Below are 20,206 nucleotides of genomic sequence, written 5' to 3'. Positions count from 1 at the left end.
AATTGGTTATAAAAACACTTAAACTCAGAAGATGTGGACTGTGACTGCACCATATATCTAGTCGGGAGTGGTGCTGACTGAAAACAGATGATTTGGAGCGATGCGCGCCATTTGTTGGTCATTCTAAGGACTTATTGAACTACCTCGTAATTCCTAAACAGTTTATAATATTACCGAATTGAAAAATTACCGAATAATAAAAGTTCCAGTATTATGACATTCCCGAAAAATAAAACTCCTGACGTTGTAAATTTCCAGAATTGGAAAATTCCCGAATACAAAAATTCATGAACTATTTATAATATTACCGAGTTGGAAAATTCCCGAAAAAAAATTCCGGTATAATAAAATTCCAGAAAGAAAATGGCCGAATTATAAAATAACCGTACTACGAAATTCTCGAACGTAAATTATGAAACCATTTTTTTATAACAATATTATATTATTATATTTTTATTAAATAATATTTTGAAATATTTGAATTTACAAATTCGGGAATCTGATTATTTGGGAATTTTAATTATCGGGATTTTTTAGTTGTCCCAATAATAGATTTTTAAATTGTTTAGGATCTTAACAAAATTCTAGATGCGCGTGAAAGCGTATATTTACTGCTGATATAAAATTAAAGTTTCGCGCTATTTTGATAAAAATGTTGTCGGTAAGGTCAATCACGATTTTGAAATGGTAATACTTCGTGTTCGACTGGTTCGACATTTGAGCCAACTTGGCCTATCAATTTTCATAAATTTTCACAGAAACAATTATTGTAACTGCAGGTTGTTGTCAAATTGTTACGAGTTTGAAAGTGACCATTGTTTGATTGACGAACAACCAGTGAAATTTTAATTCGAAAGTGAAATTCCACACGTAAGCATGCAAATAATCGATTCTGCATGTTTAACGTGAAGTAAATAACCATATTATCAACAATTTTCACAATGATAAAGGCTATTTTGGTCTTCAACAATCATGGAAAGCCAAGGCTTTCAAAATTTTATCAATATTTTGTAAGTACTTTCGCCTTTTTATGTTATTTAGATTTTTAGCTCACACTTGATTTCAAACAGATTTATCTCTTTTTCTCCTTTCCAATCATTCCTATTTTTGTCATTCATATTGAAGCTCTAAAATGATGTTCCAAAAATTTAATTTCCTTTATTTGCTTTTCTATTTATTCGAAAGATTCGAAATAATTAAATTAACCTATATTTCTACAGAGAAACTTAACCTCACTTTTCTGTTAAAACCCAAAGTATTGAATTCTTTAGAAACCTGTATTTATCGGTAAATATTTGTGTAATTTGATGAATCTGGACAAGAATTTTTCTAAATAGAATTGCTTTTAAATTCCTGAGGCTAATAGTTGATTTGTATATAGAACGAGGATATGCAGCAGCAAATAATAAAAGAAACATTCCAGTTAGTTTCAAAGCGGGACGACAATGTGTGCAATTTTCTAGAAGGCGGCAGCCTTATCGGAGGATCTGATTACAAATTGATTTATCGACACTATGCAACTCTCTATTTCGTCTTTTGTGTCGATAGTTCCGAGTCGGAACTTGGAATTCTGGACTTGATTCAAGTCTTCGTCGAAACATTGGACAAATGTTTCGAAAACGTTTGCGAACTAGATCTTATATTTCACGTGGACAAGGTCCATTATATACTAAATGAATTAGTTATGGGCGGAATGGTACTAGAAACAAATATGACAGAAATCCTCACGAGGATAGATGATCAAACTAAACTTGAGAAACAAGAGGTAAGATTTTTTCTTCTATTTCTATTTCTATTTCTTTCACTAGGCACTCCCGAACTGTTTACCACTTTCATTTTTTGTGTCAGATTTCAAAAATTTTAAAGCTCTTATAATATTTAAAAGGATTTTGAAAGTTTTAAAAAGAGTTCACAGATTTTAAAGCCTTAAAAATTATTCAAGGATTTGAAAAAGAAAGATTTTCAATATTTCATAATGATTTTAAGGATTTGCATATTTTATAAAGGGTACAGTATACCAGATGTCAAAGATTTCAAAACATTTCAAAGACTTTAAACGATTTCAAAAGGTTTCAGAAAGCTTTCACAAATATTTCAAATATTTCATTAAAAATTTCAAAGGATTTGAAAAAATTCAAAGGATTTTAAATAATTAATTTAATCTTTAAAGTTTTTAAATTGTCCTATTTTCGACATTTTAATCACAAATAATTTACTTTCGAGATTCTTCAATTAAAAATACAATTTTTGGTTTTTGAGATTTCAAAATATTTCCATGATTTCAAACGAACACAAAAAATTAAAGAAAGTTTTCTAAAATATTGCAAAAATTTCAAACATTTTACCAAAATTTAAAAAGATTTCAAATTAATACAAAAGATTTTACAAATATTTCATAAAAATTTCAAAAAATTGACAGTACACCAGATTTCAAAGATTTGTAACAATTTCAAATTTGTTTAGAAGATTTCACGATTTCAAAGATTTTACCAAAATTTAAAAAGATTTCACAAAGATTTAAAATCTTTTAATGATTTGAAATAAATACAAAGTATTTGACAAAGATTTCATAAGATTTTCATGAAGATTTTAAATTCAAAGATTTCAAGACATTTTAAACATTCAAACAATTTTAAATTTGTTTTAGAAGATTTCACAAATAGTTCAAAGTATTTATAAGGGTTTCAAAAGATTTCTGTGATTTTAAACGAACACAAAAGATTTCACAAACAAAAATTAAAGAAAGTTGTCACAAATATTGAAAAGATTTAATAAAGATTTCAAAGTTTTTACCAAATTTTAAAAAGATTTGAAATTAATACAAAAATTTCATGAAAATTTCAATAAGTGACACCAGATTTAAAAAATTCTGAACAATTAAAAATTTTATTAGAAGATTTCACAAAGATTTCAAATATTTTACAAAGTTTTCGAAGATTTCACAAATATTGAAAAACATTTCATAACAATTTAAAATATTTTACCAAAATTTAAACAGATTTCATATTAATACCAAATATTTCATAACGGTTTCAAAGATTTCGAAGATTTCACAAATATTTCAAAACATTTCACAAGGATTTCAAAGATTTTAACAAGATTTAAAAAGATTTCAAAAGATTTCACAAAGATTTAAAATGTGTTAATGATTTCCAATGAATACCAAAGATTTCAGATATATTTAAAAGATTTCCTAAAAATTTCATATGGATTTAAAATTCAAAGACTTCAAGACATTTAAAGATTTAAACTATTAATAGTTTTTTTAGAAGATTTTACAAAGATTTCAAATATTTGAATGATTTTAAATGAATACAAAAGATTTCAGGAAGATTTCTCAAAAATTTTTAAGTATTTATAAGGGTTTCCAAAGATTTCAATGATTTCAAACGAACACAACAGATTTAAAAAAAAAAAAAATTAAAGAAAGCTTTTACAAATATTTCATAAAAAAATTTGAAGTAATTTCAAAGGATTTTAAATAAATAATTTAACCTTTAAAGTTTTAAAATTGTCCTATTTTCGACACTAACCAAAAATCATTTACTTTCGAGATTCTTCAATTAAAAATACAATTTTTGATTTTGGAGATTTCAAAAGTTTTCTATGATTTCAAACGAACACAAAAGATTAAAAAAGAAAGATTAAAGAAAGCTTTCACAAATATTTCATAAAGATTTCAAAAATTTTACCAAAGTTTAAAAAGATCTCAAATTAGTACAAAATATTTCATAAATATTTCACAAATATTTCATAAAAATTTCAATAAGTGGACAGTACACCAGATTTCCAAGATTTTTAACAATTTCAAATTTTATTAGAAGATTTCACAAATATTTCACAAAGATTTTACAAAGATTTCACAAATATTTTAAAATGTTTCACAACGATTTCAAAGATTTTACCAACATTTAAAAATATTTCAAATGAATACAAAATATTTCATAAAAATTTTAAAATGTGGACAGTGCACCAGACTTCATAGATTTTTAACAATTTCAAATTTTATCAGAAGATTTCACAAAGATTTCACAAATACTTCAAAGTACTTATAAGGATTTCAAAATATTCCAATAATTTCATACGAACACAAAAGATTTCACAAACAAAGATTAAAGAAAGCTTTCTCAAATATTTCATATAAAATTGGAAGCGATTTTAAAGGACTTAAAATAATTAATTTAATCTTTAAAGATTTAAAATTCTCCTATTTTCGACATTTGAATCCTAAATCACTTACTTTCGAGATTCTTCAATTAAAAATACAATTTTTGATTTTTAAGATTTCCAAAGATTTCTATGATTTCAAGCGAACACAAAAGATTTCACAAACAAAGATTAAACAAAGTTTTCGCAAATATTGTAAATATGTCATAAAGATTTCAAGGATTTCAAAGATTTCACTAAAATTTAAAAAGATTTCAAATTAATACAAAATATTTCACAAAGATTTCACAGATTTTAAAAAGATTTCGAACATTTTACAAGTATTTCAAAACAATTTCAAGGATTTGAAAGATCTTACCAAATTTTAAAAGATTTAAAATATTTTTATGATTTTAAATAAATACAAAAGATTTCACTAAGAATTCAAAGATTTTCAAAAATTTTAAAAGGTTTCAATAAATTTGAAAAAATTTGAAAAGATTTCAATGATTTCAAACGAACAAAAAAGATTTCACAAACAAAGATTAAATAAAGCTTTTACAAATATTTCATAAAAAAATTTGAAGCGATTTAAAAGGGTTTTAAATCATTTATTTAATCTTTGAAGTTTTAAAATTGTCCTATTTTCGACATTTTAATCTTAAATAATTTACTTTCGAGATTCTTTACTTAAAAATACAATTTTAAATTTTTGAGATTTCAATAGATTTCAATCATTTCAAATGAACTTAAAGGATTTAAAAGATTTTAACAAAATTGAAAAAGATTTTAAATTAATACAAAATATTTCGCAAATATTTCATAAAAATTTGAAAAAATGGACAGTATACCAGATTTCAAAGATTCTTAACAATTTCAAACTTTTTAAGAAGATTTCACAACGATTTCAAAGATTTTACAAGCATTTCGAACATTTCAAAAGTATTTTAAAACACTTGACAGTAATTTCAAGGATTTCAAAGATTTTATAAAAATCTTGTAATGATTTCAAATTAATACAAAATATTTGACAAATATTTGCAAGAATTCATAAGACTTTCATAAAGGTTTCAAATTCAAAGATTTCAAAAAGTACACCAGATTTAAAAGATTTAAACGATTTTAAATTTGTTTCAGAAGATTTAAGAGATTTTACAAAGATTTTAAACATTTAAAAAATATTTTTATGATTTCAAATGAATACAAAATATTACAGGAAGATTTTGCAAATATTTTAAATAATTCATAAGAGTTTCAAAAGATTTCAATAATTGCAAACGAACACAACAAATTTGACAAACAAAGATCGAAAAAAGCTTTCTCAAATATTTCAACTATTTCATAAAAAATTTGAAGCGATTTGAAAGGATTGAAAATAATTAATTTAGTCTTTAAAGTTTTAAAATTGTCCTATTTTTGAGATTTTAGTCTTAAATCAGGTACTTTCGAGATTCTTTAATTAAAAATAAAATGTTTGATTTTTTACATTTCAAAAGATTTCTATGATCTCAAACGAACACAAGAGATTTCACAGTCAAAAAGTTAAAGAAAGTTTTCAGAAATATTGAAAATATATCATAAAGATTTCAAACATTTTCGCAAAGATCTTACCAAAATTTAAAAAGATTTCAAATTAATACAAAATATTTCACAAATATTGCATAAAAATTTCAATAATTGGACAGTACATCAGATTTGAAAGATTTTTAACAATTTCAAATTTGTTTAGAAGATTTCACAAAGATTTCGAAGATTTCAGAAATATTAAAAAATATTTCACAGCGATTTCAAAGATTTTACCAACATTTAAAAAGATTTCAAATTAATAGAAAATATTTCACAAATATTGCAGAAAATTTTCAAAAAGTCGGCAGTACACCGGATTTCAAAGATTTTTAACAATTTCAAATTGGTTTAGAAGATTTCACAAAGATTTAAGAAAAAAATAATTCATTCTTTGGATTTTTGAAAAATAACTTAATACCTTTCGAGTCGTTTAAAATCCATTGAATTCCTTTATATATCTCAAAATTAATTAATCTACAGGCATCTAACTCACTTCAAAGACCAAGAATAGTACAAATAGTATTTTCGATTAAAAATGTTATTTTTTCGTTCAAAAATAAATTATTTTCTTGAAAATTCAACAATTTTGTTAAAAAGTCATACTTCTTGGTTAAAAATTTAACTGTTGTGTTGAAAATTCGTCTTTTTGATTTGAAAATTCAACAAATTTATTGAAATTTATTTCTCTTGACCATCGATTTATCTAAATTAAAAAACGAACTATTTTATAGTAAAAATTGCAATCTTCTGATTAAAATCTAATCTTTTTTTATAGTAAATTAATTTTTTAGTTGAAAATTTAACTGTTCTGTGGAAAATTTATATTTTCAGTTCTAAAATTTACCAAATTTAATAGAAAATTTAATTATGTTGTTGAAAATTCAGTTTTTTAAAAATAAATCCAGCTGTTTTTAATTTCTTATTACAATATTTTGTTTAAATATTATATATTACACTTAATATTAAAAATTCATCTTTTTAATTTGAAAATTAAGCTCCTTGGTTGAAATTTGAACTGTCTTTCTTAAAAGCTCAGCTTTTTGGTTGATTCGTAATTTTAGTTCAAAATTCATTTGCTTTTTTTGTTGAAAATTAATTTTTTACCTAAAAATGGAAATATTTCGTTGAAAATTCAAATGATTGGTTCAAAATTTCACTATTTTCTTGAAAATTCGTACTTTGGGTTCTAAAATTCAACAATTTAATAGAAAATTTATATTTGGTTAACAAATTTTATATTTTGTAAAAATTCTTTTTTTATAAAAAATCAATTTTTTTCGTTATAAATACATCTGTTTATTTTATAATATCAACAACAAACTATTTGAAAATGCATAATGACACATTTTCGAATATTCAGTTTAAACAAATTTTGGAGCAAAGTCTCTTAAAATTGTTTCAATTTTTTAAATATAACTAAAAACTATATATAATAACCTTTTACTACTTAGAAATTAAAAAAGCACAATTTAAAATTTTCAATTTCAATCCATATATTTCAATGTTGCATCAAATATTTTTTAAATATTATAAAATCTTTCTAAAAACAAAAGTATCAAGGTTTATTTTCTAATTCAATAATTAAAATTGAAAAAAAAATTTTTTTAGCAGCTCAAATGCTAAAATGAAAAGGAATTTAAAATTAAAATTCTAAACATTATTTTCTCAAATACGCAATATTGGAGGACTTATGTATTATTCTCATTTCTTTTAAATACGAAGAATTTTAAAATCTTTTGTTTCAAAAATTTTTAGAACTCTTAATATTCGAAAATTTGCCATTATGCATTTGCAAATAATTTGTTTTATATACTGTAATCTTGGGCAGAAATATTCAATTATACTTCTAAGGATCACGATCAAATTACTATTAATTAAGGAATTTTTAGAAGAGGAAATATTTTTGTTTAATAGAATTCAAGTATTTAGTTGGAAATTAGTTTTTCTCTTGAAAATTCTTATTTTTGTGTGGAGAATTCTAGTTTTTTGTTGTTGAAAATTCCTCTCTTTTTCGTTTGAAAAATCGAAAAGTTTACAATCATATTTTTGGTTAAAAACTGTATTATTTTGTTGAAACTTCCGCTATTCTTTTGAAAAGTCATCTTTACGGCTGAAAATTTAATTATGTGGTCAAAAATTAACTTTTTACTTAAAAAATACATCATTTCGGGTTGATAATTTAAATGTTTTGTAGTAAAAGCGTATTTTTCGTTTAACAACTCTGTAAAAATGTTATCCATTTTGGATGAAAATTTAAGTATATTATTGTACATTTTTTGTTAAAATTTTTACTATTTTATTGAAAATTCGTCTTTTTTAGTAGAAAGTGAATCTTTGGTAGAAAATTAATCTTTCTTGAATGAAAGCTTATTCTTTGCAATTGAAGAGTTATTATATTTTTGTTTTATAATTTATTCAATTCAACTATTTTTTTAAAAAGTCACCTCTTTGATTGAAAATTAAAATTTTTTATTGAGAATGAACTTTTTTGTTGAATATTAAAAGATTTTGTTCGAATTTTTTCTTTTTTGGCCGAAAATTGAACTATTTTCTTGAAGACTCGACTTTTTGCATAGAAAAATCGTTCTTTCGGATTAAAAATTCATCTTTTTTGGTAGATAAGTTATCTTTCTTTGCTGAAACTTCATCTTTCTTGATTCAAATGAATTTTTTGTTGAAAATTAATAAGTTTCTTCTGAAAAATTCGGCTTTTGGGATTGAAAATTTAAATACTTCCTTAAAAATGCAACTTTTCCCGGTTTCAATTTAATCTTTTTTTATTTGAAAATGTGACCATTTGGTTTTGTAGAGAAGTCATTTTTCTTGATTAAAAATGAAATTTTTTTGAAAATTCAACTACATATCTTCTAAAAAATTCGTCTTTTTACTTTAAATTTATTCAATTAGTGTTAGTTTAGTCTTAATCTTCTCTTTTGTAGAAAAGTCTACCTTAATTAAAATTCTACTTCTTAATTAAAATGCATTTTTTTTTGCTGAAGATTCATTTATGGTTGAAACTTTAATTACTTTTTTGAAAATTAGATTTTGTTTTAAAAATGTTAATGTTTGACTAAAAATGAATCTGGTATAAAATTAAAATCTTTTTCGGTTGAACTATGAACTTTTTGGTTAAAAATTGAACTATTTTGTTATAATTTTTTTCTTTCCTCTTATGAAGATTCATCCCTCTTGTTAAAAATTTAATTATTTTGATGAAATTTTTTTTTATTCAAATAAAATTCTTTTACCAGATAATTCCACTATTTGAATTGTTAAAAATTCATCTTTTTGGTTGAAATATCAACTATTCTATTTTTAATTGGGAATTCATCTTTTTTCGTTGAAAATGGAACTACTTAGTTGAAAGTATTACTTTGTTGAAAACTCGTGTTTCTGTTAAACATTCAGCTTTTTTTTTATTTAGAATTAAAATCTTTTTTTGGTTGAAATATAAACTATTTGGTTAAAACTTAAATTATTTGATGGAAAATTGGTTTCTTTGGCTTCAAAGTTTAACTATTTGGTTGAATGTTTATGTTTCGTGTATACAAATTAATTTTTTCGATAAAAATTGATCTTCTTGAATTTAGAAGTAAAAGGGTTTCTAGATCGTTCGATTTTTTATTTTGAAAACTCAACTTTTTTCTTGAAAATTCATCTCTCTTAGTGGAAATTCTTTTTCGGTTGGAAATTCAACATGGTGCATCTATTAATTTTACTTAAAAGAATTTATTCCCCTTTTATTTCAATATTTTCGTGAAAAATCAAACTATTTTCCATATTTTGAGATAATTTTTTGCAGTGAAATCTGAGATTCTCATGATTTTCTACAATATAATTCGGCCGGAATTTGAAACTTTCCTCTTCCAAATTTTAGAAAAATGGAGTTACTATATTTCTGAATTATGATAGAACATTTTTTTAAATAAATATAATTCTGACTTAAAAGAGGGAATTCAACTTTGGAAACAGAATTTTTGGAAATAAATTGAATAGTTACTTGAAACAGGGTATTTCTATAAAGAATTGTAATTTTGACTTTTGAAAAGGGAATTTTCGTAAAGAATTATTATTTGACGTAGAGGAGGGAGCTTTTTGTACATTAAACGAAAAAAAATTTTATTCTGCTTTAGAAGAGAGGAATTAAAAAAATTCGTTTCAAATTTAGAATTATAATTCTTTTGCAAAATCCTTTTTCCCAGATCATGATAGTAATTCGTATGACTAAAAATTATCTGATGTTCTAATTTAGAATTATAATTTTTTTTTAATTCTCTGTTCCAAATCAGAAATATTTTAAATTATTTAAATTATTTAAACTCGTTTAAATTGAGCGATAATGTATAGAGAATGTATCTGATTTTTACAAGTTAAAATTTAAAAAATTAAATAAAAATGTTAGTTTTAACGTTCAAAACCTCAAACAGAATATATATGCTTTTTAGAAAGATTTTTTATTTATTTTGTTAGTGTTTTTTTTGTAGATGCTGTTCTGTAGATTACAAGTTTACAAAGCAATTTGTAAATCTTCTGCATGCCTTAACCTACTTTCTGCCACTTTTAGGGATTGGTATCATTGATTCCATCTAACGTGAATTTTAGGGGAGTTACGTGTCGCACCGAGAATTCTCGACTTGTCCAGTAATACTCCTTGGGCCCTCTCCTTAACAAAGTAGTGGTAGATAGTTTGTTAGTCCATTTCTTTTCCGCCTATGTAGATACCAAGCATTCAAGCTTGCCAGCAAGTCCATTTCACCACTTTTAATCACTATAAAAAAAATCACATTTTTCAAATTTGTGTGATTTATCCACTTCTGTAATCATTTCTTTCCTCTCTTTTCTTTTTTCAGGGTGGCCAATTTAATATAGAAAAAAATTCCCGTTTTTTCCCCGGAACGCAAACAATTTTCACGTTCGTTAAAGACAAAAAGTTCGAACTCTTAAAAATGCCAAAATTTTCATTTGAATTAATCAAAATTGAATTTAAATGCTACTAAACTAAATTTGTTTAACTAATTCTCCCTCTCAATTCACACGAATAAAAATTTTAATAGTAAAACATGTCCCTCTTTCAAATTTGCCCCTCGGTCACTGAAAAAAAGTGTTAACAATCCAAATTCGCATCCTACAATTCATAAAAACAAATAAACAAAATTTTCCTCTCTTCCAACTCAATAAAAATTTTTAAAACAAAAAAGTGCCTCTTCCAGTTTATAAAAAAATTGAAAATCGAAATTTCCTCCCTTTCAACTTAATAAAAATGTGAAAACATAGAAATTATCGTCTAATTCAGAAAAAAGTTTGAAAATAAAAATGTTCCTCCTTTAACTCAATGAATGTTTAAAGAAATAAACGGCCTCTTCCAATTCAGAAAAAATAACCCAAATAAAATGCCAAAAACTAAAAAATGACCTCTTAGAATTCAGAAAAAAATGTGGTCAATTCCAACTCGATTAAAATCGTAAAAATAAAAAAATGTCCCTCTTCCAATTCAGAAAAAAATTAAAACCAAAATTTCCTTCCTTCCAACTCAATAAAAACCTTAAAAACCAAAACTTTCAAATTTAATTATTCTAAAAAAACTTTAAAAATAATTTCTTGTTAAATTTGTATAATAAAGTATAATTATTTTTATTATGTAGTAACAATTTCAAATTCTGGGATTTCATAAGACTTGACAATTTCAATTCTTTTGAATTTTAAATAATTTAGTTTTAAAAATTCTAGTATGGAAATATTACATTTTTAATCATTTTAAGGGACTTCAAAGTATTTTTGATCAATTTTATTTTTTCAATTTTGAACGTATTAAAATTGTTCTATTTTCGAAATTTTAATCTGAAATTATTTAATTTCATAATTCTTCAATTTAAAATAATATTGTTTTCCCAAGGAATTTTAAAGAAATTTAAAAAGTTTTAAGGGATTTAAAATAGATGTCAATGTATTTGAAATATTTTTCAGTATTTAAAAAAATTCGAAGGAATTTTCAATTGATTTCGATAATTTAATGGGATTTCATAGGATTTGAAGGAATTTCGAAGCGTTTTCAAATACTTTTAATTCGAATGATCTAACTTTCCAAATCCTAATTTTAAAATATTAAATTTTGGAAATTATCGTATTTTCAACATTTTAAAGGATTTTCAATTTCTTTTAATTTTAAATAATCCAATTTTCAAAATCCTAAGTTTGAAATATTAAATTTTTTAAGTTTTGACATTTTAATTTGAGATTCGATTTCGAGATTCAATTAAACTAAAAAATTTTTTGCAAGCAATTGTTTCAAGAGATTTAATACGATTTTAAAGTATTTCAAATTATTCAGGACATTTGAAAAACTTCAAAGAAATTTTCAAGAGCTCAAACAAATTTCAAGCGGTTTTAAAGAATTTTCAATATTTGAGAGAACTTAAAAAGATTCCAAGGAATTTTGAATTGCTTACAATAAATCTTAAAGTATTCAATAAAAATATTAAAAATAAAAAAATTATCCTTTCAGTTGATAAAATATTTAAAACTAAAATTTATGCCTTTAAAACACGATCAAAATCTTTAAAATATTAACTGTCCCTCTGCCAATTCAACAAAAATTAAAAACTGAAAATTACTTCTTTCAGACTCAATAAAAATATTTAAAATGACAAATTTGCCCGACTGCAACTCGATACAATGTAAAAAACAAAAAATTTCCTCTTCCAAATTGAAAAAAGTCCCTCTTCCAATCTAAAAAAAAAAATTAAAAATCAAAATTTTCTCTCATCCAAATCAATACAATGTTAAAAAGAAACAATTATCCATCTACCAATTTTTAATATACTGATAACCAAAATTCTCTCTTTTCCAACTTGATAAAAAACTGTACAATATAAAATGTTCTTCTAGCAACTCAACAAAAATTAAAAACAAAAATTGCAATTTAGAAAAAATCAAAAGCCAAAATTTTTTGCCTTTCAACTTCATGAACATGTTAAAAATAAAAAATTATTAATTCTAATTCATAAAATATTAAAAATCAAAATTTCCTCCTTTCAAACTCGATCAAAATCTTTAAAAAAAAACGTATTCCTCTGCCAAATGAAGGAAAATTAAAAAATTAAATTTTCTTCTTTCAAACTCAATAAAAATGTAAACAACAAAACAGTTCCTCTTCCAAGTAAGAAAAAAGTGTATTGCCAAATTTGTTTACCTAACAACTTGACAAAAATCTTAAAAATAAAAAAGTTTCTATTCCAATTTAGAAAAAATTAAAAACCGAAATTCCCTCCCTTCCAATTCAATAAAAATCTTAAAAATAAAAAAATATCCTTCCATTTCGCAAAATATTGAAAACCAAAATTTCGTCCTTTCCAACTCGATAAAAATCTTTAAAATATCAAACGTTCCTGTCAACTCATCAAAAATTAATAACTAAAACTTCCTTGTTTCAAAGTTTTTTTTATACATCCTTTTAAGCCGAATTGTTTTAATTTTCACTTGTTTCAAACTAATATTTTTTCTATTTTTATTTATAAATCTAAATTCAAGTATTTCGCATACAAATTATTATTTTTTAAAAATATTATCAAATGTTGCTGAGAATTACAACTTTTTTTTTGTATTAAAAAGTTTTTATTTTGAATGGGTTAAAATTGAAGTATTTTAGTTTAAAAAAATATTTGAGTATGAACCTTAAATTAAATAAAAGTGTTTAATTATGAGTCTATTAATTTGAAATAATTTAAAAATTGAAAATAGTTTATAAAATTTCACATGCTTTTAAATTTATATTCAATTTCAAAATTTTAATCTAATTCAATTATTCCAACGTAATTTTCAATTATTTAAGTCTTCAAAATTGCATTTTAAAAATCTCTAAATTGAAAATGTAAGTTTATAAATGAAGACTAAAAATGAAGACTAAGATTTTTAAAAGGTTTTAATTGAAGCTATTTTGAATTGCATTATATCGTCTGAAGTGACATTTGCGATATTTCTAAAAATCCAAAATTGTCTAAAATTCCCGGTTAAAAAATGAATTGGATGCCATTTCTTGTTTTTTCCCCGGTCCAGTGGCCGCCCTATTTTTTACTTTTACGCACTCAATGACCTCCGACTGTCTATTTCAGAAAATCCTTTTTTCTCTCTCTCACTTTTTTTAAATTTAGAATGTTGCTGGCAGACCTGAAATATGTAAATATTTCAATCTTTTTCTCTTAATTTGCCGTCAAAAAAACAAAAATTTCTTTTATCAACAATCGCAGAAATTCGGATAAGTATTTCCAGATATTTAAAATCTCTCTCGTTCTGATTTTTTTCAGGCGGGAATAACGGCAGCACCCGCGAGGGCCGTTTCGGCAATGAAGAATATGAACATCCCCCAGCAAATAAAGGACATGAAATTGCCCGATTTACCTCAAGCGATAAAGGATCTAAAATTCTGACCAGCCGTCACGTCCCTGGCTCCAAGTTGACTGGGTTCTTCTTTCGTGTACCAGGTCGTCGAGGCCGTGGATGGAAATGTTTTCCATTCTTTTCGAACGAACGAGAAGATGCCAATACTACCTGCGAATTCATCCTACATTCTGACACTTGGCACCGCTACCAGGGCTAATTTCCGCAAATGAAAGGAAGAAAAGAAAATAACAGAAGAGAAGAGAAACAGCAATTATAATACGGTATTAAGTGTAGGTATCCTTTTTGAATAGAGGAAAGAGGCTTGACTTTAAAGAAGAGAAATTAGACTCTAGAGAAGAGTTTCTCGTCTCGAATCAACAGCAGTCTCAGCTGATTGATAAATCAACGATTCGAGAACTCGAATTGATACTCAATTGCTGAATGTGTCCATTTTTTACCAGCATATTGTGCGAAAGTGTTACGTGTGAATATCATTCCTTGAATTAGAGGTTCCTTGTGCATTGTATTTATGCGATACAAATTACATATTATTGTATTCTACGATATTGTTTATGGCACCTGGTGCTCATGTGCCACCTATATTTCTGAATTAAAAATCAGAATTATTTCTCTACTCAACAGCTTTCTTTATCCCCGCACTTTATAATTGAGGATTAGGGTGATCCAAAAATTTATTACAATTTTTTTTTCGAATTTGTATGCAAAACGCCCGGAAATTTGTTCTAATCCACAGAAAAATAAACCCATTTTTTTGTTTGAAAAAATAATATTTATAGGTGCCGCAAGGCCCAGGAAGTATAAAACGTACTTTCCATAAGAAAAAGAGACGTTTTTGTAAACTTTATTTAAAATTCTCAATATTAGGTGAATCGAGTTCGAAATTTACCATTTCTCTTCACAATTAGTCACAGAATACGAATAAAATATTACTTTTCAAATATCGCCCCCATAACTCTGTTTTATAGGGTCCCAAAAAACCCCCATAAGTTGCGGTTTTTTCTAAACTCTTAAGCTTTTTATCCACTTTTCACTTAGTGAGGTAATAATTAAAGCGAGTTAATAAATATGCTTATTTAAACAATTTATTATTGTTTATAACCATTTTCTCTTAGATAAGTGCTAGAAAATTGTGGTGTTTTCTGAAATGTTTAACTTTGCTTTACCTTTTTAGCTGTGAACAAATAATAAATAAACATTAGAGAGAATCATATTTTAAACAATCTCTTTCTTTTTTACTTTTAATTATACCATTCTTTGTTTTTGTCTCTTTTGTATAATAGCTTTTTTGTTTTAATTACTTTTTTTGAACATTGGGAAAAGAACAAAAATAATTTACTTGAAGTAATACAATACTATTTAAAATCTGATTCTCTCTAATGTTTATTTATTATTTGTTCACAGCTAAAAAGGTAAAACAAAGTTAAACATTTAAGAAAAAAACGCAACTTTTTAGCACTAGCCTAAGAGAAGATAGCTATAAACAATAATAATTTGTTCAAACAATTATTTTTGTCAAATTAAATTAAATATTAACTCACTTCAAGTGAAAAGTTGGCAAAATTTAAAAATTTCAGAAAAAACCGCATGTTTCTATCATTAAGCAAAGAAAATATTATTAGCAATGATAATAAATTGTTTAAACAATTATTTTGTTAACATAAATTAATTATTACTTAACTCTAATTGACAAGTGATAAAAAGTTAAAAATTTCAGGAAAAAACCGCAACTATGTAGTATTAATCTAGAAGAAAATAGGTATAAACATTAACAATTTGTTTAAACAATTACTTTTGCTAAATAAAATAAAATAATTGCTTACTTTAAGTGAAAAGTGGATAAAAAGTTGAAAATTTTAGAAAAAACCGCAACTGTGTATCATTATTCTAAGAGAATATTGTTATAATTAATAACATATTGTTTAAACAATTATTTTTGTTAACTTTAATTGATCATTACCTCGCTCTAACTGCAACGTTGAAAATAAGTTGAAAAATTAAGAAAAAACCTTGAATTTCTAACCCTTTTCTAAGAGAATGTTGCTAAAAACAATAATAAATTGTTTAAACAATTTAAAATAAACATCTAATTATCAGTATAAAGTAGTACTTCATGTATTTGAAACAATCTGCGTTTAAAAAACCGCGAAAAATCATAATTAGCGCAAAAAACTCGAAAACCCCATTTTTTCCCTTATGGGGTTTTTTTGGGACGCTATAAAACAGACTTATGGGGGGTGATATTTGAAAAGTAATATTTTATTCGCATTTTGTGACTAATTGTGAAGAGAAATGGTGAATTTCGAACTCGATTCACCTAATATTGAAAATTCTGAATAAAATTTACAAACACGTATTTTTTCTTATGGAAAATACGTGTTAAATTTCATGGGGCTTGCGCCACCTCTAAATATTATTTGTAAAAAAATGGGTTTATTTTTTTGTGGATTCGAACAAATTTCCGGGCGTTTTGCATAAAAATTCGAAAAAAAATTTTTTCGACCTCCCTATTGAGGATTCATATCTTTATTTAAAAAATTAACGACTTTGCTGAAAACTCGTTGGGGGGGGGGGGGTTAAAATTATTATTTTTTTAAATGAAAATTTAACTATTTCATTTTTGGCTAAATATTTATATTTTTATTTGAAAATTCAACTATTTTGTTAAAAACTGTTTTTCGAACATTCGCCTTTTTTCAAAAATACTTATTCTTTTTTATTGAAAACAGGGTGGTTCTTGACCGGGAATTTTACGAATTTTCAGAAGAAAAATTGGCCCAAGTTCGAGTTCAACTGTTTTTTAAATAATCAAAATGCAGTCTTCAAGATTTAAACTTTACTTTGAATATAAAAATCTGAATAATAATTGATTTGATAACACGATTCTAGATCCGTTCCAAATTTGAGAATTTCCAGATTGTAACTGTTTCAATTAGAAAATCTTAATAAGAATTGAAATTAATAAATCATTTATTCCGATAATTGTATTTTTAAATGAAAATTTTCATGATTTATCAATGAAATATTTTTAATTCAAAAATTCAGGCCTTCCCTTATATTCTTTTTTATATTACATTCAATAAATAATTAAATTAATACATATATTATTTCTATAATATTTAAATTAAAGATTTTTATTAAATTAAGAATATTTTTTAAATCTAAATTATTCAATTGTTAACCTAGTTAATTTGATTTTTTTTAATTTATAAAAAGAATAAGTATTTAATATTTAGCAATATTTCATTTTTCATTTAAGAAATGTATAATTTGTAAGTTAAATTGTTAAATCTGGACATATAAATAACAATTGAACACCTATTTTCGGTAGAAAAGATTTGAGTAATTTTAAGAAATATCTAGAAGTTTTCAAAAGATTCAAAATTAATTAAAAACTTGAAATGATTTCAGGTAATTTAAACGAAGTGTGTTAACGTATTTTTTTCAGAACTTCTAAATATATTTTTAAATTAATCGATTTTTTTCTACAATTTTTGGAAAATCCTGCGAATTAACGAAAAATCCTTCAAAAATTTCCGGGTTCTTTTTTGATAATTTTTGAAATTTCTTTAAATCTTTTAAATTTGCTGTTAAAATAATTTTTCAAAATAAATTATTTTCAATTTTTTTTAATTCGGCTGTGAGTATTTGCACCACGGTATGAATAGCCAAATTTTTTCTGTACACACTTCATTTAAATCATTCGAAATCATTTCAATTTCTAAATTTTATTTAAACCTTTTTAAAACTTCTAAATATTACTTTAAATTACTTCATTTTTTACAAATAATAAGAGTTCTATTGTTATTTAAAAATTTAAATTTTAAGGATTTGGTTTTAAATTTGCAGGATTTTTTTAAGGTTGTGAAACAAAATTTAATTCATTTTAAAATATATTTTAAACTTCTGAAAAAATTGCTAAAATTATTTTAAATTTGAAAAAATTTAAAACCACTTCTAGATTTCTCAAGATTTTGAAATAAAATTTTAAAGCTTTTCAAGGATGCTTAAACTTTTTAAAATAAAACTAATTTAACTTCTAACTTCAGAACTGTTAAGTTGAAAAAAAATATTTTTCAATTTTTAATGTATCGACCTTAAAATTACTTCAAGTGATATATTTTGAACATTTTTAAGTTCATTGTTTGATTCTTTAATTTAGAGTATTGAAAATGTGAAAAATGTTTGTGAACCGGGAAAAACCCGGGAATTTTTTTCTTCGATTAAAACGAATTTTTTGAAGTCGAATCTTCTGAAAAATATATAATTTTAAAGTATAATTACATAACAAAATGATAATTTATCATTAAAGCCGATTAGACCAATTTTTTCAGATAAGAAAATAAATTGAATTATTTTTAAAAAACTTTGAAAATAAATAGTAATTTTAAATAGGAAACCTTAAACATGAAAAAAATCTTAGTCACGAAAAATTGTAATATTAAAACTTTTTTACACTCAAGCCCTTCAAAATTTCAATTATTTGAAGTAAATTTAAATCATTTAAAATCCAGTAATTTTTAAATTGCTAATTATACTTCCCAGAATTCAAACAATTCAATTTTATTTGCAAAATTAAAACCTATGAAGGGAAAAAATAATTGAGCGTTCTTCAATATGTAAATTCACTGATGTCTTAATTTCAGATAAATATTACATTTTTTTCTTTAAATATTCCAACTAATTTTTAATAATTATTTGAGTTTGAAACTATTGTGAAATTTAAAAATTCGAAACCTCCAAGAAATAATTTAAACGACTGGATAAACTTTCATCACTGAAAAATTTTATTTCTGTTTCAAAAGAACAATTATTAAATAAAATGATGAATAGTTAACTGGAATACATTAACTTGCAATGAAAAAAGATTTTTCAATTGTTTAAATTCGAGGATTTACTGATTCGGATATTTTATAATCCGATATTCTTCTTTTATGAATTTTTCAATTTTTTCAGTCTAAAAATAAAAAATCTCATCCAAGACGTTGAATTTTCAAAACATAAAATACGAATTTTTTACAAATAAAGTTGAATTTACGATAAAAAAATATGTATTTTCTACAAAAGTAATTAAATTTTCGACTAAACAGAGACGATTTTTCAAAAATATAAGTAAATTATTAACTAGGAAAGATGAAATTTGGTAGAAATAATGGAAAAGCTACAATATTAGTAAAAAAATTCATTTTCAACAGTAAAAAATTATTTTTCAACCAAATTAAAAAAATTTTTTTAACCAAGGAAATTAAATGTTAACTAAAATGATGCGTCTTCCATAAAAAATAAGTTTTTAAACAAAAAGTTGCATTTTCAACTCCGAAGATGAATTTTCACACAAAAAGATAAATTTTCAACAAAATAGATGAATTTTGAATCAAATAAATGAAATTTCAGCTAAAAACATTAATTTTCTACCAAAAAAGAATCATTTTTAACAAAATAATGAACATTCAACCTAATAGTGGAATTTAAAACCAAAAGGGTTCATTTTCTTCCAAAAAAGACGATTTTTCAACAAAATACATGAATTTTTAACGACATACTTGGTTGAATTTTGAACTAAAAAAGATCAATTTTTAACCATAAGTGGCATAGCTAGATTTACAGTACAAAAATTAATTTTTAATCCAAAAAACAAAAAATTTTCGACACAAAAAATTAAATTTTTAATAAAAGTGAATTTTAAACCGAAAAAATAAAGTCATTTTTAACTGAAATTGTGAATTTTTAACTGTAATAGTCGAATTTTCAACTAAAAATATGAACTTCAACTAGATAGTTGAATTTTCAACTAAAGATATCAATTTTTAACCAAATATAGAATAGTTCTACTTTCGTTTAAATAGTTAGATTTTCAACAAAAAAAATTTTAACTAATATTATTAATCTTCAACTGGAATAATTAAATTGTTCACAAAAAATATTAATTTCCAGCTAAGAACATTATTTTTCTGTCAAAAAATACGATTATTCAAATAAAAAAGGTAATTTTTCAAACAAAAATTGAATAGTTAAATTTTCAGTTAAAAAAACTAATATAAAGCTAAAGAGATGACTTATTAACTAAAGTGATGAAATGTTCAACTGGTATAATTAAATT

At 23.9% G+C, this 20,206-nt stretch overlaps 1 protein-coding gene across 2 annotated transcripts; it reads left to right on the top strand.

Moving 5' to 3' along the window:
* The first annotated feature begins 710 nt into the window (after positions 1-710).
* On the top strand, positions 711-14,722 carry LOC117168281 (AP-3 complex subunit sigma-1). Of its 2 annotated transcripts, none has more exons than XM_033353801.1 (3): positions 711-1,010; positions 1,424-1,765; positions 14,013-14,722. In XM_033353801.1, exons 1-3 carry the CDS (start codon positions 942-944, stop codon positions 14,133-14,135), a joined length of 534 nt encoding a protein of 177 aa, XP_033209692.1. In that variant the 5' UTR covers positions 711-941; the 3' UTR covers positions 14,136-14,722. The 2 variants fall into 2 exon arrangements, with proteins under 2 accessions (XP_033209692.1, XP_033209691.1); XM_033353800.1 differs by having other exon boundaries at positions 1,382-1,765.
* The last annotated feature ends 5,484 nt before the right edge of the window (positions 14,723-20,206 follow it).

The sequence above is a fragment of the Belonocnema kinseyi genome, chromosome 2, assembly GCF_010883055.1.
Source record: "Belonocnema kinseyi isolate 2016_QV_RU_SX_M_011 chromosome 2, B_treatae_v1, whole genome shotgun sequence".
Taxonomy (NCBI): Eukaryota; Metazoa; Arthropoda; class Insecta; order Hymenoptera; family Cynipidae; genus Belonocnema; species Belonocnema kinseyi.
This window is presented reverse-complemented; position numbering and strand designations above follow the sequence as displayed.